This window comes from Marmota flaviventris, chromosome 2 (assembly GCF_047511675.1).
Source record: "Marmota flaviventris isolate mMarFla1 chromosome 2, mMarFla1.hap1, whole genome shotgun sequence".
NCBI classification, from domain to species: Eukaryota; Metazoa; Chordata; class Mammalia; order Rodentia; family Sciuridae; genus Marmota; species Marmota flaviventris.
Window position 1 is genome coordinate 96,675,388 of NC_092499.1, and position 21,184 is coordinate 96,696,571.

Consider the following 21,184-nt stretch of genomic DNA (forward strand, 5'->3'; position numbering starts at 1 on the left):
TGAATGTAGATGCTCCATTGTTCAGAGCATATATATTTAAGATTGTTAAGTCTTGTTGTGTATGGTTCCCTTGAGCAGTATGTAGTATCCTTCTTTATTATTTTTGATTGACTGTAGGTTGAAGTCTACTTTATTTGATGTGAGGATGGAAACCACTGCTTGCTTCCACAGTCCATGTGAGTGGTATGATTTTTCCCAACCCTTCACCTTCAGTCTGTGGATGTCTTTTCTTATCAGATGAGTCTCTTAGAGGCAGTATATTGTTGGGTCTTTTTTTTTTTTTTTTTTGATCCAATCTGCTTGTCTATATCTTTTGATTGATGAGTTTAGGCCATTAACAGTCAGGGTTATTATTGAGATATGATTTGTATTCCAAGCCATTTTTGTTTATTTTTGGTATTTAATGTGACTAGGTTTCTCCTCTGATTAGATTTTCCTTTAGTATAATCTCTCCCTCTGCTGATTTTCATCATTGTTTTTTCATTTCTTCTTCTTGGAATATTTTGCTGAGGATGTTCTATAGTGCAGTCTTTCTAGTTTTAAATTCTTTTAACGTTTATCATGGAAGATTTTTATTTCATCATCAAATCTAAAGCTTAGTTTTACTGGATATAAAATTCTTGGTTGGCATCCATTTTCTTTCAGAGCTTGGTATATGTTGTTCCATGATCTCCTGGCTTTGAAGGTCTGGGTTGAAAAATCTGCTGAGATTCGAATTGGTCTCCCCCTATATATGATCTTATTCTTCTCTCTTGCGGCTTTTAAGATTCTATCCTTATTCTGTATGCTAGGCATTTTCATTTTAATGTGCCTTGGTGTAGATCTGTTGTAATTTTGTACATTTGGTATCTTGTAAGCTTCTTGTGTTTGGTTTTCCAATTCGTTCTTCATGCTTGGAAAATTTTCTGATATTATCTCATTGAAGAGATTGTGCATTCCTTCTGTTTGAAACTCTGTGCCTTCCTCTATCCCAATAACACTTCAATTTGGTCTTTTGATGCTGTCCCATAATTCTTGGATGTTCTGTTCATGGTTTCTAACTATCTTCACTATGTAATCAACTTTATTTTCCATATTGTATACTTTATCTTCCTTATCTGACATTCTTTTTTCCAAGTGATCTAGTCTGTTGGTTATGCTTTCTATTGAGTTTTTTTATTTGATTTATTGTATCCTTCATTTCAAGGATTTCTTACTGTTTTTTTTTTCAGAGTCTCTCTTTCTTGAAGTAATCTTTTGCTACCTGTATTTGCTCTCTTATCTCATTGTTGGAGTGATCAATTTTTTCCTATATTTGCTCATTTAGGTCATTCTTTAATTCACAGATCATTTTAATTATGAACCTTCTGAACTCCTTCTCTGACATTTCATCAACTTCACTGTTGGGTTGAAAATGGGTTCTGTTATTATAGTGTCCTGGTTTGTTTGGGGTACTTTCCTCCCTTGTTTTTTTCATGTTGTCTGTGTGTCTTCCTTTCTTGCAGTGTGGATCTGAGATATTACAGTTTCTTCCCTATATTCTTGTAGTACCCATGCAGATTGTCTGTACCTCACCTTGATGTTGGGCTTCCAGACCCTGCTGGTGTCCCAAAATGAATGCTACTACATCCTGGATCTGGGTCCTGCACAGGCCAGGGTGGGTGGTTCTGGGTCACCTAGCTGACCTCCCAGTCTGCTGGTTGGAGGGGTTGTTCTTCACCAGAGGCTAGGTTCTGGTAGGTGTCTGCTCTGCCTGGAGAGGGGTAGACTGGGCCTGCTGTGAGCCTGGGACCTACACAGGCTGGTGTGGGCGGATCTAGGCTGCTGGGCTTGACCTCCGAGGTAGTGCGCCAGAGGCTAGGCTCTGGAAGGTGTCTGCCCAACTGGGGGAGAGGTGGACCAGGCCTACTGTGAGCCTGGGACTCGCACAGGGCAGTGCGGATGGATCTGGGTGATTTTTCTTCTTGGGATTGTTAATGTGGTAGCTCATAGTCATCACTTTTCAAACACTGAACTAGCCTTGCATCCCTGGAATGAATCTCACTATATGATTATTCTTATATATTGAAATACTATGTGCTAACATTAAAGGATTTTTGCATCTATATTCACAAGGATATTGATATTTTTCTTTTTTTCACTTAGTCTGGTTTTAATGTCAGAGTAATATTTGCTTCAAAAAATGATGTTAACTCTTCTTTAAATGATTGAGTTTGTTCTTTTGAGAGAAATTGGTCTGTTTCTTCTTAGTTATCAAATTTACATGTGAGAATTGTGTGTAGCACTCCCTTATTTGGCCCTCCTTTGTAGGGTCTGTAGGCAAAACTCTCTTGCATTCCCACATTAATAAGGTTATTTGACCCATTAGTAAGACAATAAAATTACCTAAACTGGAGCAAGGAGAAGCAAGCTTATCAATGAAGGAAAAGCCCTATATATAAGTTCAATGTTCTCTTTAATGTTCAAGAAGTGAATGCATAGCACTGATGTTAACTATTCTTTAAATGATTGAGTTCTCTATTAAAATTATCTAAAATTTCTTTTGGGGATAGTCTTATGGTTTTCTAGAAGAACAGAAACCAACAGAGGGTGGGGGGAGTGTGTGTGTGTGTGTGTGTGTGTGTGTGTACCCACACAAATGATTATAAAAGGGGATCTACATGATCAAAAATTGGATAGTTCCACATCTGCATACTGGAGACCCAGAGGAACTAATAGCTGCTCAGTCCAAGAAGCTGGAGCCTCTGATTAAGAGGGAACAATCATGTAGCCCCAACTGGAGATTGAAAGCCTAGAAGCTCCCTGGAGGATTGCTGGTGAGAGTTCATGTTGGAAGAGTAAAGGAGCTGGAGTCCAGTGTTCCTGGGCCATGGCAGCAGCAATAGATGCACCCACTCAATAAAAATTGAGCTTGTACCCACACTTATTTCCTTTTTCCACTTTTTGTTCCATGTGGTAACCCAGAGTATTGAACAGTGATACCAACAAACAAGGAGGGTATCCTCTTTATTTTTCTATCCCAGTGCCATGCTATGCCTACATGACTCTGGAAACATCTTCATAGACACACCCGAAATCTCTTAACTATAGGTATTTCCTAAGGATATCTCAATTCAATCAAGTTGATATTTGAGTACCATCACAGGTTGGTTTTTAATCATTAATTCAATTTTTCTTAATAGTTATGTTGCTATTCAAACATCAATTTCCTCTTGGGTGAATTGTGATAGCTTGTACTTTTGAAAGAAATCGGTCTGTTTCTTCTTAGTTATCAAATTTACATGTGAAAATTGTGTGTAGCATTCCCTTATTGCTCTTTCTTTGTAAGGTCCATAGGCAAAACTCTCTTTTATTCCCGCACTAATAAGATTATTTGACCCATTAGTAAGACAATAAAATTACCTAAAACTGGAGCAAGGAGGAGCAAGCATATAAATAAAGGAAAAATCCCATCTTATATATAAGAATCTCAAAAAGATAAAAGTACCAATTCATTTCTAATACTAATATGTGTGTATTTAAATATTTTCCATAGATATAGAATGGTATGTTTCACATATGTGTTCAACATAGTAAGAAATTATCTCATGTTGTAATCTATGTAGATCTATAATTCCAATCATAAAAAGTAGCAGAGTCAGATACATTGTTTTTCCTTATATAATTACAAGTAAGAAAATGGCAAAATTAGCAGAGGGGTTTTCAAGAAACAGGGAAGTCAAGGATCAAAAGTATATATGTTAAGACTTAAATGTATGTGAAGTTGTTCTTAAGCAAAATAACCAACACTCAAAATACAGCTTATTCAGTTTTTATTAATAGTAAAAAGCTGACATTTTGCCGTGATTCATATATAGTTACCCAAATATTTATACATATTTCTGTGCAAATTAGCTTTGCCTTAATGACAAATTGAAACTTTCTCTGATGTTTTGAGAAGTTTGACTATTTCCCAAGTCTGTGCTGGATATGCTCCATTTACCCTTTCAGATTTTCTCTCTACTCTTTTGCATCCTCCTCTGTGCCTGAGGAGGCTAACTTTCAAGTCCTTCAGGAGGACTACATCAAGTCTTGTTCTGTCTTCAATTTACTTAGACCAGGGGAGGATCTTATCTGGAATTCAGAGAGGGGGGAAAATAGGTTAAAAATGCCCCTCACCTTCTCTCTGTTGAGATATCAGGGCTGGTTACATTCCTCCAGGATAGACCATAGCTCACAAAGGCAGCCCTTGCACACAATTCTCTGGATTCTGTAACTGCTTCCTCTCTTTTCCTTTCCACTGGGCCCCAGAGCACTGAATTTTCCCTTGTGGTTTCCCTGTATTCTGCCCACATCTCAAATTACCCAATCTGAGCCATCTGCTTTGTAGCAGGACCCTGATACATCCTACAAATGGTAAAATTTTCCAATTCCCAAACACCAGGCATATATTGTCAGTTGTCACAAAGCAATAGTCATTTATTTTTTTAAAAAAATCATTTACAGATATTTATAATAGGTTTTCACTATAAAATGGATGAAGAACGTGAGATTAAAATAGCATGCAGACATTTATTGTGTTTCTTTTACTATGCCTGTGGTATTTATAAATACAGTATTGCTTGCCTAATTGCTATGCCATTATAGTCAAATACTGCTTACCCACATGTACTGCTCACACGATTACTGCTATCTGTGTTCATTTGTATCAGGAACTTCTTGCTTCCCAGTCAACATTCTACTCAGAAGATTGAGTCCAACTACAGCCCTGCCCTGTCTCTGATAAAGGTGGTTAGATTACCCATAAATTTCTGTTATCTGTAGCCATACTGATGCCCTTTATAAGGAAAAGTGATCAAGAACTAAGATGTACAGAAAATTAATGAAAGATACATTATTTCCTAGTTGTAGAAAAAGAAATGAACCTACCTAAGAAATCAATGGCAACAGAAATAAAATCATAAGTCTTTCCATAACAATACTAGAGTTCATTATGTTTGGTTTCTGATGATTTCTATTTAAAAAAGTCTCCCATATTGAAAATTTACCAAATGTATCACAATCACAAATATTAGGTTATATCTACTTAGCCAAAATGAAACAGAGTTAAGGCAATTATTGAGATAATTCAGGATTAAACACACACACTGCCATATCTATATATGCAAAGGCAAGTAAAGAACTGCAGTACATTTTTGCTAATGAAAGCAAACTAAATCCATTTGTACTACGTTGCCTATATTATTCTAAACTTTCACTGTCTTACACTAAAAGGCGTGGGGTCTGAACTATGTGAATGTTAATCTCAGTTAGCCATTTATCCTGAATATAGACACAGACTAAAGGGAAAAAAAACTCTGAATTTTTAACCTTGACCATACAGACTGTTTATCAATATTGACCTTTAACAAAGGAAAGACTTGCCTTTTATAGACTCATACTATGGTAGGACTAGACTCTCCTAGTCAAATTCCCTCATTTTATAAACAAGAAAATTGGAATTCAGATGAGTTTAGCAACTTACTCAAGGTCACAGCCTAATACTTATCCCTATATAATGCTTAATTACATTATCAGTTTACCAGTTGATCTACTATTTCATTCAATGTTTTTACCCTTCTGCATTTTGTCTAACCATATCTAGAAAAGGTGCTAGGACATATGTAGGTACAAAACTATGATTCAGTGGCAGTAAGTCAAAAGATAATTTCCCTATATTTTCAAATTCTGTAGTTTCAAAAAGAAGGGAACCAATTTGAATATTGAATATGAAGAACAGTAGTTCTGGTTACCATCTTTTAAATCACATTTTATTTTTTTGGCAAGGAGGGTGAGAGAATAATGATAAAATAAAAAAAATGACTGACAGATTTGGCCTCTTAAGTTTGTGGCATAATGTATAAAAACAGTCCAAATAGCAAAGATTGAGAAATATTAGGCCAAAGAATTTAGATCCTTTACAACCTTTTAAACAGCAAGTGGGACAGACAAATGAAAAAGACTAACAGTTTCAGGGGCTTTTGATTTGACTCCATTGGCATAGACACAGTTTGAATTCAATGCCATATTTATTTTAACATTGCCATGAAAGATGCTACTAAGCAGAAAAATGAAATAAAGTCAGTAACTATCAAGCAAATTGCTTCTTTTTTTAGCAAGAAAAAACATTTTTGGCAAATGGTTCTGTAGTTATAGAACATGAAAACACCCAGAACTATCAGTCCATATGAAATGGACTATCTGCCCCATATGAAAACTTCCCCAAATTATCAAGTTAAAAGGCACATACACTATCCCAGCAGTTCAAGTTGTCTTTAGCATGTGATATTTTAATTGTGCTTTTAGCTTGTTGTCAATGCAATATGACCTTAAAAAGTGACATCCGTGCATATGTATAATTTCTTTATAAATGAAGCAATCCTCTTCCTCTTCTCTGATTTTCATTTTCTGAAGATATACTGTTAGTTTTTTGTTTTATAAAAGACTTTGTCCATGATGTTCTTGGAAATATGCACTTCACAGTTTGTGCTTTTTTTTTTTTTAGGAACAAAGTTTGAATTTTTAATGTGGACTAACAAAAAATGGAGTTTCTTGAAATACCATTGTGATGATGTTTCAGTGTTGTCATTTCTTGGAATGCGAAAGTCCCGGATTACTATCTTTCCTCACTGGTTGTTTAAGGCTTACTTCACTTCCAGAAGAGATGATTGGCAAACTATTATCCATATGGTATCTGATAAGGTGGCCGACATTATCAAACACATGATCCTTGGTCCTCACCTTAAAGAGCAAGTATAAATATATTTAGGTTAAATAAGAGTACTTCTTCTGAAAGATATAGATAGTTGGGGTGGGGAAAGGAAAGCAAATAAACTGTGTAGTTTCAGTAAGAAGGGAACCAATTTGAATTTTGAATATGAAGAACAGTACTTCTGATTACCATCTTTTAAATCATCTTTTATTTTTTTGGTAGAGAGGGTGAGAGAATAATGACAATAATGTGTGTTTTCCAGACCTATCCCTAAAGTAGTAATTTTGCTGAAGAAAGTATAAAAATCACTTTTCAACTCTATTTTCCCTAATAAATAACTTTCTCATGCCTCATTACCTTTTTACAGAAACCATACTACAGTGAAGAAATGGTAAGCACTTGTCACTCAATTCAAATTTGCAACCAGTCTCTTTGTGTTGTTATTATTTCATATACTCTATCCTGTTGCCAATACTATAAATATTTAACTGATTTATATTCAAGAGTAAATCCCAGGATTAAATTTATCTTCCATTAAGCTGTGTGTTTTCATATTACCTTGTCTCTACAGGAAGAGAAGTCTGACCTCTCCTTGGAGGCTGAACACAAATTCTGTCTCCTCCAAGAAACCTCCTCAGACCTTTTTTAATAGGCATTCATGTCTCCTTCCAGCAGACTTCATAAAGTAGCTGATTCATAAATATTTTCTGCACAGAACTTACTGTCTGCATGCCAAAGGAACTCTATTTTCCTATGCCAGGCCTTCCTCTGTGGAATTTCCTTCCTAGTATTATTGCATCCTCAATCTATGCAAGGACAGAAGACATACAATACTATTCATCATTGCTATTAGCTTGGCAGTTTAGCATACATCTGCTCCTGTTCAGAAGGTAGATGAAGAATCATCCAGGGGAGGATGGTGTATAATCAGGGAGTACCTTGTTATGTAATTCTACTAGTTTTCCTACAAGGGATTCTTTTGAGTTCTGCCAAGGTATTGGGTTTTGGCATATTAAATATACATATACTTATTAATGGACAGAATTCAAATAATAGGAACTATAAATTAGATAATGGTATTATAGTCATATTAAATTTCCTATTTTGATTATTATTTTACAATAGCTACAAAAGATAATATCCCTAGTTTTAATACATACACTTTCAAGGATTTGGAGGAAAAGGGCACAATGACTTCAACTAACTCTCAAATGGCTCCAAACCTTGTAGAAGTTTTTATCTCTTCCTTCTCATCCCCACCTCACACCAATTCAGCTAACCAATCCTGCCATGCTATGTTCTTTTGTGTGTGTGTGTGTGTGTGTGTGTGTGTGTGTGTGTCTTTATACATGTACTTTGGATAGTAATGTCCATCACATTCCACCATCATTTCTAACCCCATACCCCTTCCCTTCCCCTCCCATCCTTCTGCCCTATCTAGAGTTCCTCTGTTTCTCCCATGCTCCCCCCCGCACCCCACTATGAATCGGCTTCCTTATACCAGAGAAAACATTAGGCATTTGGTTTTTTGGGATTGGCTAACTTTACTTAGCATTATCTTCTCTAAACTCCATCCATTTACCTGCAAATGCCATGATTTTATTCTCTTTTATTGTTGAATAATATTCCATTGTGCATATATGCCACTTTTTTTTTTATCCATTCATCTATTGAAGGGCATCTAGGTTGGTTCCACAGTTTAACTATTGTGAATTGTACTGCTATAAACATTGATTGGCTGTGTCCCTGCAGAATGCTGTTTTTTAGTCCTTTGAGCATAGACCAAGGAGAGGGATAGCTGGGTCAAATTGTGGTTCCATTCCCATTTTTCCAAGAAATCTCCATACTGCTTTCCATATTGGCTACACCATTTTACAGCCCCACCAGTAGTGTTAATTCAAAATCATTCTGCTTCCCCTCTGTATTTTTCCTGCTTCCATTCTTGGTTCAGCCTTTCACTGCTTCTTACCTAGAAGCTCCTAATTACTTTTCTCTTTCCCTGGTCTTACCCTTCGCTATAATGGATCCAACATATAAATATCAAATTAATCCTCCTAGTATGGAGATTGTAAAGGTTCCATTCTCTGGCCAAAAACACCAGATGTTATAGTTTGCTGGGGATTAGGTTAGGGAGCATTTTTAAGTAGGAGAGTTCTAGGTATTTTGAACTGAAAATGGGAAGAGTTTATATAAAACTCTGGTTTTGTGGCTTATTTGGAAAAATCAAATCTTGCCCTACTAGGCAGCAACTGTTTGGAATTGAATGGTGACTGGGTGTTTTATAGTTCAGCAGACCCACTGCACCCTATGCTCACTCCATCATCTTCCCACTTTTACTCACTTATAGTATTGGTTGGACCCTGAAGACATTTACAGTTACAATCCCACCCACGTAGGCTTTTTAAGAAATTGTGATAAAAAAGAAACACATGAGATCTACTCTCTCAAGAGATTCAAATATATAGTACACTTTAAAATGTATTGTTAACTAGAAGCACACTGTTGTACAGCAGGTCTCTAGAACTTTCTCTAGGATGACTTGAGATTGTATACCCATAAAACAGCAACTTCTCATTTCTCCCTCTCCCCAGGGACTGGCAAACACCATTTTATTTTCTGTTTCTGAGTCTGACTACTTCAGATATGTCATAAAAGTGGAATGGTGTAATATTTGTTTTTCTGGAACTGGTTTATTTTACTTAGCATAATGCTCTCAAGATCCTTGAGCATATGGTAACATGACAGGATTCCTTCTTTTATGGCTGAATAGTATTCTACTGTAGGTATTTCATATTTTCTTTATTCATTCATTTGTTAATGAACCCTTCTTTTGTTTCCACCTCTTGGCTATTGTAAATAATGCTGTAATTAACATGAGAATGCAGGTAACACTTCAAGACCCTAATTTCAATTCTTTTGGATAACTACCGAGAAGTAAACTCATTATAAGGTAGTTATATTTTTTATTTTTGAGGAACCTTCAAACTGTTTTCCATAGCAGCTATATAGTTTTACATTCCTGCCAATAGTATACAGGGCTTCAATTTTGCCACATCTGTGCAAGCAGCTGTTATTTTCTCTCTCTCTGTTTTAGTATTGGACATCTTAACAGGTCTAAGGTGATATCTTACTATGGTTTTGATTTGCTTTTCCCTGGTGATTAGCAATGTTAAGCAACTTTTCGTATGCCCACTGGTCATTTGCTTATCTTCTCTGGAGACATGTCTATTCAAGTCTTATTGTCCTTTTTTTCATCATGTTGTCTTTTTATATTTTTTTGTTTTTCTTGTTGAGTTGAAGGATTGCCTTATATATTTTAAATATCAATCTCTTACCAGACATATGCTTTGCAAATAGTTTATTTCATCCTAAAGGTTGCCTTTTTATTCTGTTGTTTCCTTTGCTATTCAAAAGCATTTTAGTTTAATAGAGTCCCACTTCTGTTCTTTCTTTCTCTCTCTCTCTTTTTCTTTCTTTCTTTCTGCCTGTGCTTTGGGAATCTTACCTAAGAAATCACTGCCAACACCAATGTTAAGAAGCTTTTCCTCTATGTTCTCCTAGAAATTTTTTCATTTAAAATTCTACATTTAAGTCCTATTTTTTTTAAAAAAAAATTTTTAGTTGTATATGGACATAATACCTTTATCTTATTTATTTATTTTTATGTCATGCTGAGAATCAAACCCAGTTCTTCACAATTCGAGAATCAAACCCAGTTCTTCACAGTTCTACCACAGAGCCACAACCCCAGCCCCCATTTAATCCTATTTTGAGTTGATTTTTGTCTATCCATCCTTCCTTCCTTTCTACCTTCCTTCCCTCCCTCACTCCTTCATTCCTTCCTTCCTCTCTTTTTTTTCTCTCTCCCCCTCCTTCTCTCTCTCTTTCTTTCTTTCCATGTGAATATTCAATTTTCCCAGCCTCATTTGTTGAAGACACTATCCTTCTCCCATGATGTAGTTTTGGCACCCTTGTTGAAGGTCATTTGACCATATAAATGGGCTCAATCCTGAACTCTCTTTATCAATCTATTAATCTAGGTGTTAGAACCATATTATTTTGATTAATACAGCTTTGTAATATGTTTTGAAATCAGGCATATAAGGCCTCCAGCATTGTCTTTCTCAAGACTGTTCTGGCTACTCAGGGTTCTCTGTGGTTCCATATAAATTTTAGGAGTATTTTTCCTATGTCTATTTGAAAAAGTCATTGGGATTTCATTGAATCTAAAAAAAAAAACTAGTCCTGAGCTTTTCTTTATTGGGAGATTTTTGATTACTGATTCAATCTCCTTACCAGTTTCAGGTATATTCAGATTTTTTATTTCCTCATGATCCAGTTTTGGTAGGTTTAGATTTTTAGGAATTTATCCATTTCCTGGCAGATAATTATACATAGTAGTATCTTATAATTCTTTTAATTATGTAGTATCCTCATTTCTTATTTTACTTGTCTTATTTTTCTTAGTTATCTTGGCTAAAGATTTCTCAATTTTCTTTATGTTTTCAAAAAACAATTCTTAGTGTCACTGATTTTTCTCTATTGCTTTCTATTGTTTTTTCATTTGTTTATGCTCTGCTCTGGTTTGTCTATAGTCTGAGTGACTCTCAAAGGTTCATTATGACTAAAGGTTTGGTCCTCACAGAGGCATTACTAGGAAGTGCTGTGGAACCTTTGTAAGGTAAAGACTAAGGATAGTTCCTTAAGTCATTAGAAGTGTGCCCTCAAAAAGTAGTTCTTGTAGAACTCCTTGGCAGTTCTCAAGAGGATTATAATGAGAGCCTGAGTTGGCTCCCAGCCTCCTCTCTATGCCTGGTTCAAAATGTAATAACTTACTTCTCCTGCACATGCAGCCACCATTGCATCTGTGTTATGAAGTGATGTGACCCAGGGATGACCATCGAACCTACACTGTGCCTTTTGGATTTTCAGTCTCCAAACTATGAACTAAACAAAACTTTTTCTTTATAAAATCAGCTGCCTTAGGTATTCCCTTGGATTAATACAAAGCTAACCAATACATACTCTAATCTTAGTTCTTTCTTTCTTTCTTTTTATAAAAATTGAGCTTAGTTTGTCTTACTTTTCTAATTCTTTGGGGTTGAAATTTAGATCATTTGAGATCTTTCTTCTTTTCAATGTAGGCATTTGTCACTATAAACTTCCCTCTCTGTAAGGATTTTGCTGCATTCTGTGAGTTTAATACAGTATTTTTCATTTTCATTTGTCAAGATATTTTCTAATTTCCTTTAAATTTTTTATTTAACCCACTGCTTGCTCAAGAGTATGTTGTTTAATTTCTACATATTTATAAAAATAACTGTTTTCCTTTTACAATTTCTAGTCTCTTCCATTGATATTTGGTATTATTTCAATCTTTAATTTCTTAAAAACTTGTTTTGTGTCCTAGCATGTGACCTATCCTGGTGAATTTACTATGTATATACTTAAGTAAAATGTGTATTCTGCTGCTGTATACATCTATTAGATCCATTTAGTCTATAGTGTCTTCAAGTTCTGTTCTTCATTGGTCTTCTTTCTGATATTCTTTTCATTATTGAAAAGTAGGTAATGAAATCCCCTAATAACACTGTTCTGCTTTCTATTTCTCCCTTCAGTTCTGCCAGTGTTTGCTTCACATATTTGTACTCTGCTCTTGGATTTATATACACTTATAATTAACAATCTAATGAATTATCAGTTCAAAATAAACTATTATGACTATAAATTGTTTATGTAAGCTCCATTGTAACTACAAATAAAATCCCTATAGAAAATACACAAAGAAAATGAAAGGAATCAAAGATGTTACCTCAAAAAAATAAAAGAAAGAAAGACAGAGATACACAAAGCAAGACAGAAAGAGGGGAAAAGTGGCACAAAAATATAGATAATGTCCTTCTTTGACACTTTTAGCAGTTTTTGACAAAGTCTATTTATGTCTGATATAAACTCAGCCACTCCTGCTCTCTTTTGATTATCATTTGCATGGTAAATCTTTTTCTATCCTTTTAATCTCAGCTACATATGTCTTTAAATCTATAGTGAGCCACATGCAGTGGCACACACCTATAATCCCAGTGACAGGAGGATGGAGAGTTCAAAGCCAGCCTCAGCAAAATTGAGGCACTAGGCAACTCAGTGAGACCCTGTCTCTAAATAAAATACAAAACAGGCTTGGGGAGGGCTGGGGTTGTGGCTCAGCAGTAGAGTGTAGCCCTAGCATGGACTAGGCCCTGGGTTCAATCCTCAGCACCACAGAAAAATAAATAAAATAAAGGTATCATGTCCAACTACAACTAAAATATAAATATTAAAAATAAATAGGCCTGGGGATGCAGCTCAGTGGTCAAATGTCCCTGGGTTCAATCCCTAGTACCTCCCCCCAACACACACCAAAAAAAATCTAAAGTGAGCCACTTGTGGATAACATATCTTTGCAACTTTTTAAAAAAATCTATTCAGCCACTTAGTCTTTTGAGTGTGAATTTTAATTTATTTACATTTAAAGTAATTATTAATAGGAAAAAACTCTCCATTTTATTAACTGTTTTCTGTCTTTTTTGTCCTACCTTTTGCTGTCTTGCTTTATATTTCACTGATTTTTTTGTGTGGTGACATGTTTTGACTTCTTTGTCTTTTTTTTTGTACCAGGGATTGAACCCAGGGCACTTAACCACTAATGCACATCCCCAGCCCATTTTTTATTTTGATACAGGGTCTCACTAAGTTGCTTAGTGCCTCACTAAGTTGCTGAGGCTGACTTTGAACTTGTGATCCTCCTGCTTCAGCCTCCTGAGCGACTGGAATTACAGGCATGTACCAATAGCTGTCAATTTCTTTAGTGTATCTTCTTTATGTATGTTATTTGTAGTTACCATAGGGCTTACAAAAAACATCTTAAATGATAATAATCTATTTTAAGCTATTAGTAGCAACTTCAACAGCATATAAATACTGTACATTTTAAATTCTATACATGCATACTGTTATTGCTTTCACAAATTACATCTTTTCATACCATATATCCATTAATATATTTTTATAGTTATTGTTTATAGTTTTGTCTTATTTTCTATACCAGAATTAAAAGCTATTTATACACCACCATTACAGTGTAACAGTATTCTTTGTCTATAATATTTACCTTTACCAGTGACCTTTAAATTTTCATGTTGCTTGGTTCATCATAAACAATTCCATTTAGCATTTCTTGTAAGGGATGGATAGTGATAATGAACACCTTCAGATTTTGGTTATCTCATCTGTCATTTTTTTGCCAGATGTAGTAGTTTTGAATGGTAAAATTTTTTTCTTTCAGAATATTAAATATACCAAATCCACTCATTGTTTTGTGGAAAATATGAGCAATCCATTGATAATCTTAAGTGAGTTCTTTTGTACATGATGAACATTTCTCCTGCTGCTTTTGAACTCTCTGTTTTGATGATTTGGTTATACTATGTCTTGGTGTATACTTCTTTGAATTTCTCATAGTTGAAGTCTTTTGAGCTTATTGAGTCCGATGTCTATTTTCTTCCCCAAGTTTGGGACACTTTCAGTCATTATTTTTTAAAATAAGCTTTCTATTCCCTTTCTGTGTTTGACTTTTTGGATTCCTGTCCATCTGATGGTGTCCTATAGTCCTTTATGCATCTTTATCTTTTTTTTTCTTTTTGTACCTGGGTCTGGACAATATTAAATGACTTACCTTCAAGATCACTTATTCACTAATTCTTACTTCTGTTTGAGGAAACTTGTTGTTTTTAGTTCAGTTATATTCTTTAGCTACAAAAATTCTATTTGATTCCTTTTTATATTTTGTTTCTCTTTGCTGGCTTTTCATTTTGTTCATGGTTTGTGTTCCTAAGCTCATACAGCATCTTTTATGATGGTTACTTTGAATTCAGGTACCTCTTTTACTTTGTCAGGTAATTCAGATAACTCTATTTCCCTTTTTAAATTAATTAATTAATTGTGGGTGTTTGGGTGTGTGGATGTGTGAGTGTGCATGCTGGGGATTGAATCCAGAGCCTTGCACATGCTAGGCATGCACTCCACCACTAAGCTACGTCCCCAGCTTCAAATAATCAGCAAGGTTTGTTGTTACAGCATTGAGGACCAAATCTAAGGCTTCACACATGCTAGGCAAGCATACTTTTATTTCTTTAGGATCAGCTTCTGCAGATGTACCTTGTTCCTTTGTTAGGACAATGTTTCCCTGCCTCTTCTTGTGTCTCATAACTTTGTGTTGGGATTCACACACATGAAAAACAGCTACGTCTATCAATCCTTACAGACTATCTTCACATATGGGAATATACTCACCAATCAGACCAGCTAGAGATTCTGGGTGCCTCTAAAACCTTTTATGGAGGGGAGATGAAACTTCTCTGGGCCTGTGTACTCAATTTCTCAATTACAGAGGCCAAGTTTTTAGAACTCTCTTCCTCTTTCTGGTATCTTTTTATGGCACTGCAAACTCCTTTGTTCTATAGCAGCAAGTCTCTCACTATTGCTCTCAGTAGCCAATGGACTTCCAAGCTATCCTGACTTCCCATCAGCAACCCAAGTCAGGCAAGAGAGATACCAGGCCATTAGGAGCCCCTCCAAAGAGTCAGAATGCTGGATGTAAATTTTGTTCTACCCCTTCCTGAAGGAGAAGTCTCATGTTGTACACTGTCTCCTGGTTGTGCAAAGAATACCTGCAGCAAGCTACTTTGTGCTCTTTGTTCTCATCAGCTCTGATGCATCCCATTATGCCAAGTCCATAGGTGCTCCATATGAGCAAGACAGAAACCAGTCCCTCAGGCAGTCCTCTGAAAAGTTGGAGCAATGGATGGGATGCACGCTTCCCATCCCATGCATTCTCTTTCACCCTTGAAGGGAGAAGTCATGATCCAGAGCATTCTCTCCTGATACCAAGCTATGCTGGCTTGAGAGAACTGCCATAGGTAAAGTGGAATTGCTCTTTTTAGCAATTTCAACTTGATAATTCCCAGTTTTATGCTCACCTTGACAACTTTAACTTATTAACTGGATTCCAAGATTCTCATAAAAGTATTTTGGTCCATACAGAATTTTCAAATCAGTGTTTCTGTTGGAGAATGAGGACTGGGACTACTGCTGTTATTGTGGTTGATGTCACCTCTTCATGCCTCATTCCCTTCTTCTAAAACTGCTAATTCCTCCCCAATGTCTAGAAAATTAGGCATTTCCACCCTATACATCATCTCCAAAGAACGTTTCCAGATGTCTACAGGTTATTCTCTGCTCCACCCATACATCTTCTATTGGCTTAATACCATTCTATTACTCCATCTGTTCCTATCACTCCTTCACTGTACTCCAAATGCCCTTTTTAAATTCTTCACTCTTTCATAGTTTACCTAACATGTCATATCCTATAAGAAGTTTTCCCAGTTTGTCTCAACCACAATGATCTCTCTGTACTGAGAAACATTATAATGTTTTGGTTGAACCATCCTTATCTCATTTGGCTTTATGTTATGATTATTTAAACACTATTTTATGAAATTATAAGCCTCCTGAGAGCAAGAACTACTTATGTGACACTGAACAAGAGTCAATAGGAGCACAGCTGAATCCTTGTACTTTCATGTAGTAGCTGTTCATTGGATTGAATGAGAAGGACAGAGAGAGATTATCCTTAACTTAATGTTCCAGCCTGGCCTCCCACTCTAATTCTTCCACTAGTCTCTACTTAGCACCTCTTGCTCCAGATGGAAGGTTCAAAAAAAAGTAAATGCTTAAACATAAACACTATTTAATCTCAAGTTTTGGATACCATTCAGAGTAACCTTAATAGACAATATTCTGTGAAATGTGTAATGAAAAATCAATGATACCTTGCCTTCAGGATCCACCAGGAGAAGATGTTTTGCCTGGCCTCCCTGTAGTCCACTCAGTACATACTGCCCAGGGGATGTCACACTCTCCCGAACCAAAAAGTCCCCATCCTTTACCAAAAGGCTCTCAGCTGCCTTCCTGCTCAGCTTGCCATGGTAGCAGTCTTCATTCCACAGCTGCTGCTTGATGTGTGGCAAAGAATGTGAGCTGGCAGGCTGGGCTGTGGCACCCGGCTGAACAGTTTCTGGTGCCTCTGAAGTCAGAACACATAGAGAGACATCTCTAAGTTATCTCCTCATCCAACTACTCAGCAAACATAACTTGATGTCCTACTATGAGCCAGGCAGTGTTTAACACTGTTTCTGGAACAAATGAGGTGTTTTTTTCTTTTCCAAAACTCCCATTAGGCTCTAATTTAATGGTAGATCCAAACATTGCCTTTGGCTTCTATTACCAGAAAAGGCTTTCCCAGGTACAGGAGTTTTCCTTTCAGATGAGAAACAGAACCAACCCATGAGAACTGCTTTTATAACTGTAGAGAGAGGCTCTTTGTGTCCCAAGGGCTGTGTGTTAAAAAGAAAGAGGCTTACGCTATACCTGGACTACACATAACTTCCAAAATGTTTCTCAATTCTTTTAAAATAGCAACAGAAACTTTGAATTGTGCCCACTGTTTAACATTTAGCATTTTCTTTTTCCTTTTTTATACTAATTTATGAATTATTAATGTGCTTCTAGACATTCTTCTGACCAAAAACTTCAAAGCTTTGCTAAACCTTATAACATTTATATTAAATGAACTCTCTATTAGTTAGACCATTCATCTGCCTGGACAAAACAGAGTTGATGAGGTAAAACAAAGCAAAACATCAATGAGGCATTAGCCTTAAAGCAGCTCCTTAAGGCCCTGCAGAATCAGTATTGTGCAGAGCTGAGAACACTGGGAATGAGAATGTACATCAGCTAGCTCTTGTTATTATTGATACGCAGAGTGATAATAATTATTGTTTAGTTCCCACTTATCATAATAGACACTGCTAAATCCTTAACACACTTTATGCTTGTTTGCTTTTAAATCAGGCAAAATAGTGAATCTTTAGAAAGGCTAATTAACTTAGAGTCACACTGCTAATATGTTGTAAATCTGGGATTCGAAACCTGACTTCAAAGCCCAGGCTTTTAATCACCTAACTCTAAGGCCCTAGCTTTGGATATGAAAATTTTCCATTTAAAACTGGCCTATCAACTCTACTTCTATAGTGCCCACAAAGGTCTCTAGTAGATATCAGAATGATGCAAAGGATCTCCAGAAGTAACAGCATAAATTCCTATATCTGAATTCAGGTAATAGTTGTATGTTTTCTGGCAAATTTACCAAGAAAATAAACCCAAAAAACAGACTCTGTATTTTTAAATATAAAGAATACTTCTCAAGGGGGAGAGATAAGATGGCTGCGAATAGAGTGCATCATACCCCATGTACCGCGTCACTGCACAGGTGAAACAAGTTAGAACAACAAAAAGCTATCTTGTTATGAATTTCCAGCAAAATTGGGGTGCACCGAAACCTAGAGGAAGGATTTCCATCACCGAGGACCGGTTACTGAGTCTCAAACGCGAGCCAACTGTGCGACCTGAGATCCAGGCTGACCGATCCGCCGCCTGCCCCGAGGCCTGCCTCGCGGCTACAGACGGCGGGGCACCGCCGAGAAGCGACCAGCAAGCAGAGAGAAACGGCGCTACGGATTCTGTGGAGTCCTGCTGGCTGTGCCCTCACTGAGCTCCGGGCTGAGTTCGGGGTCTGAGACGGGGAAGGAAGCAGTACAGTTCTATCCCCCGCAAGGGAAAGTCCACCAAGGAAGCCAGCGGCCACCATCTTGGAGAGCTGACGTCACCAACACCAGTTTCCGACAGATTGCAACAATAAAACAGGTGTGTGTTACTCAGCCCATCTCCCATACAGCGGGGAATTTGCATAAAATCTCTCCCAGGCTTTCCGGGGGAGGGATTATCAGAACGAGCCTGCATAGAGATGTGGCAAAAGGGTAAAGACACCTGACCTCCAACTCCCCCTCCCATCAGCGGCTAAAACGAAACCTGTCTTGCCAGCTCTGGGGGAGGGGAAAGCGGAAAAAATCAAAACAATAGGGTGCCGGTTCCCAATAGCCACCCTCCACACCCAGCAAACTGCAGGCCCAGAGTACAGTTTGAACTGCCGAGAGGCATCACACTGGGGAAGGCCGGGCTAACAGGAGAAGCCAGGGGACGAGAGGCCAGGAATAAACCTAAGCTAACAGGTTTTTGAGAGACACTAGCGGGGGAGGAGGGAGCGGCCTTACACGGACTGTATCCTACAGCCAGAGGGCAAAATCTTGGCCCAGAAGGCAGAGCACCACCTACGGGAAGCACAGAAAATAGAAGCCTAACAGTGCCCCCACCCTTTTTTTTCTCTTTTCTCAATTTTTTTAATACTTTAATTTTTTAATTTTAAATTTTTTGTATGTTTGTTAATTATTTTTTTCTTCTTCAATTGTAATGTTTTTTCTCTTCAATTGTAATTTTTATTTTACTGCATATTATTATTATTATTATTATCATTTCTTTTCTTTTCTATACTTTTCTCTTTCTTTCTTCTCTCCCTCTCTCTTTCTTGGTTTGCATCCTTACCTTTTCCCCATCTTTCCTCTTAAGCATGAACACCCAGACTACATATAACTTAATAAATGCAAATAGATGAATACTACGAATAGGTCTATAGTCCGCCTAAGCCCTTAACTACCCCCAAGTACTCCTGTCTATTCTCTTGTTAATATCCACCTGCATTTGAGTGGAGTCCTGCCGGCAGGACCCCCCAAAGAAGCTAACATACACTAACCTCCATACCATCAAATTGCCCGACCTTAACATAAAATCCTAAGTCCAAACCTCAGTTCTCTATATGCCATCAAAATCTGAAGGCCTTTAATGAAACCAATGAATTTACCTTAAATCACAATTAAATCCAACATCTCTAAACATTGTCTCCTAATACAAAGGAGAGATAGTGGAACTATAAAAACCAAAACAAACAGAACCCAGAAGCCTTTTATGAATTGAATGAATCAGCTTTAAAGTACAATAAAGCCCAACATTTCTAGGCATAATCTCCCACCACAAAGGAGAGACAACAGAGATATACAAAACCAAAACAAATTTATAGGAGAAAGCAGTTACACAGCAGTCAAATAGAACTGGAAAGTAACATGAACAAAATGAAAAAAAAAAGGGAAAAAGGATTACAAACAATGCAGGACAACTTAAATCTACAGGAGGACCTAGAAGCATCAGAAACATTGACAGGGAAAGAACTCAAGGCATACCTAATTCAGATGGAACGGAATATTAGAGAAGACATGAGACAGCAAGTCCAAGCAACAAAAGTATATTCTGAAAACGAGTTAAACAAACAAATTCAAACTGCAAAGAATGAGCTTTACCAGGAGATAGAGATTTTTTAAAAAAACCAAACAGTAATCCTAGAAATGCAGGAAACCATAAACCAAATTAAAAACTCTAACGAGAATATTACAAATAGACTAGATCAAGTAGAAGTCAGAACATCAGATAATGAAGACAAAGTTTATCAACTTGAAAAGAATATAGTCAACACAGAAAGGATGCTTAAATCTCACGAGCAATCTATCCAAGAGATATGGGATGTCATAAAAAAACAAACTTGAGAGTCACTGGGATAGAAGAAGGTATAGAGGTTCAAACCAAAGGAATGGACAACCTATTAAATGAAATAATCCTAGAAAACTTCCCAGAGATGAAAGATGGAATGGATTGCCAAATCCTGGAAGCCTACAGGACCCCAAACATTCAAAACCATAATAGACCAACTCCAAGACATATAATTATGAAGATAGCGAACATACAGAACAAGGAGAGAATATTAAAAGCTACGAGAGAAAGGAGGCAGATTACATTCAGGGGTAAACCAATTAGGTTAACGACTGATTTTTCATCACAGACTTTGAAAGCGAGAAGATCCTGGAACAACGTATTTCAAATGCTGAAAAACAACGGATTCCAACCAAGAATACTGTATCCAGCAAAATTAAGTTTCAGATTTGACAATGAAATTAAAATATTTCATGATAAACAAAAGTTAAAAGAATTCGCAGCCAGAAAACCAGCACTGCAAGGCATCTTGAGCAAAACACTACAAGAAGAGGAATTGAAAAACAGCACCCAAAACTAACAGTGGGAGGTAACTCAGTAAAGGGAAGGAAAAAAAATAACCAAAAAGGAAAAACTAGCCATATTAAAATAAATAAATAAACAAGCATGACGGGAAGTACAAACCATATATCACTAGTAACCTTAAACGTTAATGGCTTAAATTCACCAGTCAAGAGACATAGGCTAATAACCTGGATTAAAAAAAACAAATCCAACAATATGCTGCCTTCAGGAGACTCATATGATAGGAAAAGACATACACAGACTGAAGGTGAAAGGTTGGGAAAAATTATACCACTCACATGGTCCTCAGAAGCAAACAGGAGTGGCCATACTCATATCGAATAAAATCAACTTCAAACCTAAGTTCATCAAAAGGGA

At 36.7% G+C, this 21,184-nt stretch overlaps 1 protein-coding gene across 1 annotated transcript in view; it reads right to left on the reverse strand.

Annotated features, from left to right (window-relative positions):
- Positions 1–3,852: 3,852 nt before the first annotated feature.
- The window catches only part of Shc4 (SHC adaptor protein 4), a 143,229-nt gene continuing 125,897 nt past the window's right edge, over positions 3,853–21,184 (reverse strand). Inside the window, exons 11-12 of the mRNA XM_027924891.2 lie at positions 16,579–16,832; positions 3,853–6,738 (exon numbers count right to left, since the gene is read on the reverse strand). Of these exons, the coding sequence (XP_027780692.2) occupies positions 6,583–6,738; positions 16,579–16,832 (410 nt within the window). The 3' untranslated portion in view covers positions 3,853–6,582. The remainder of the gene's footprint in view (positions 6,739–16,578; positions 16,833–21,184) is intronic.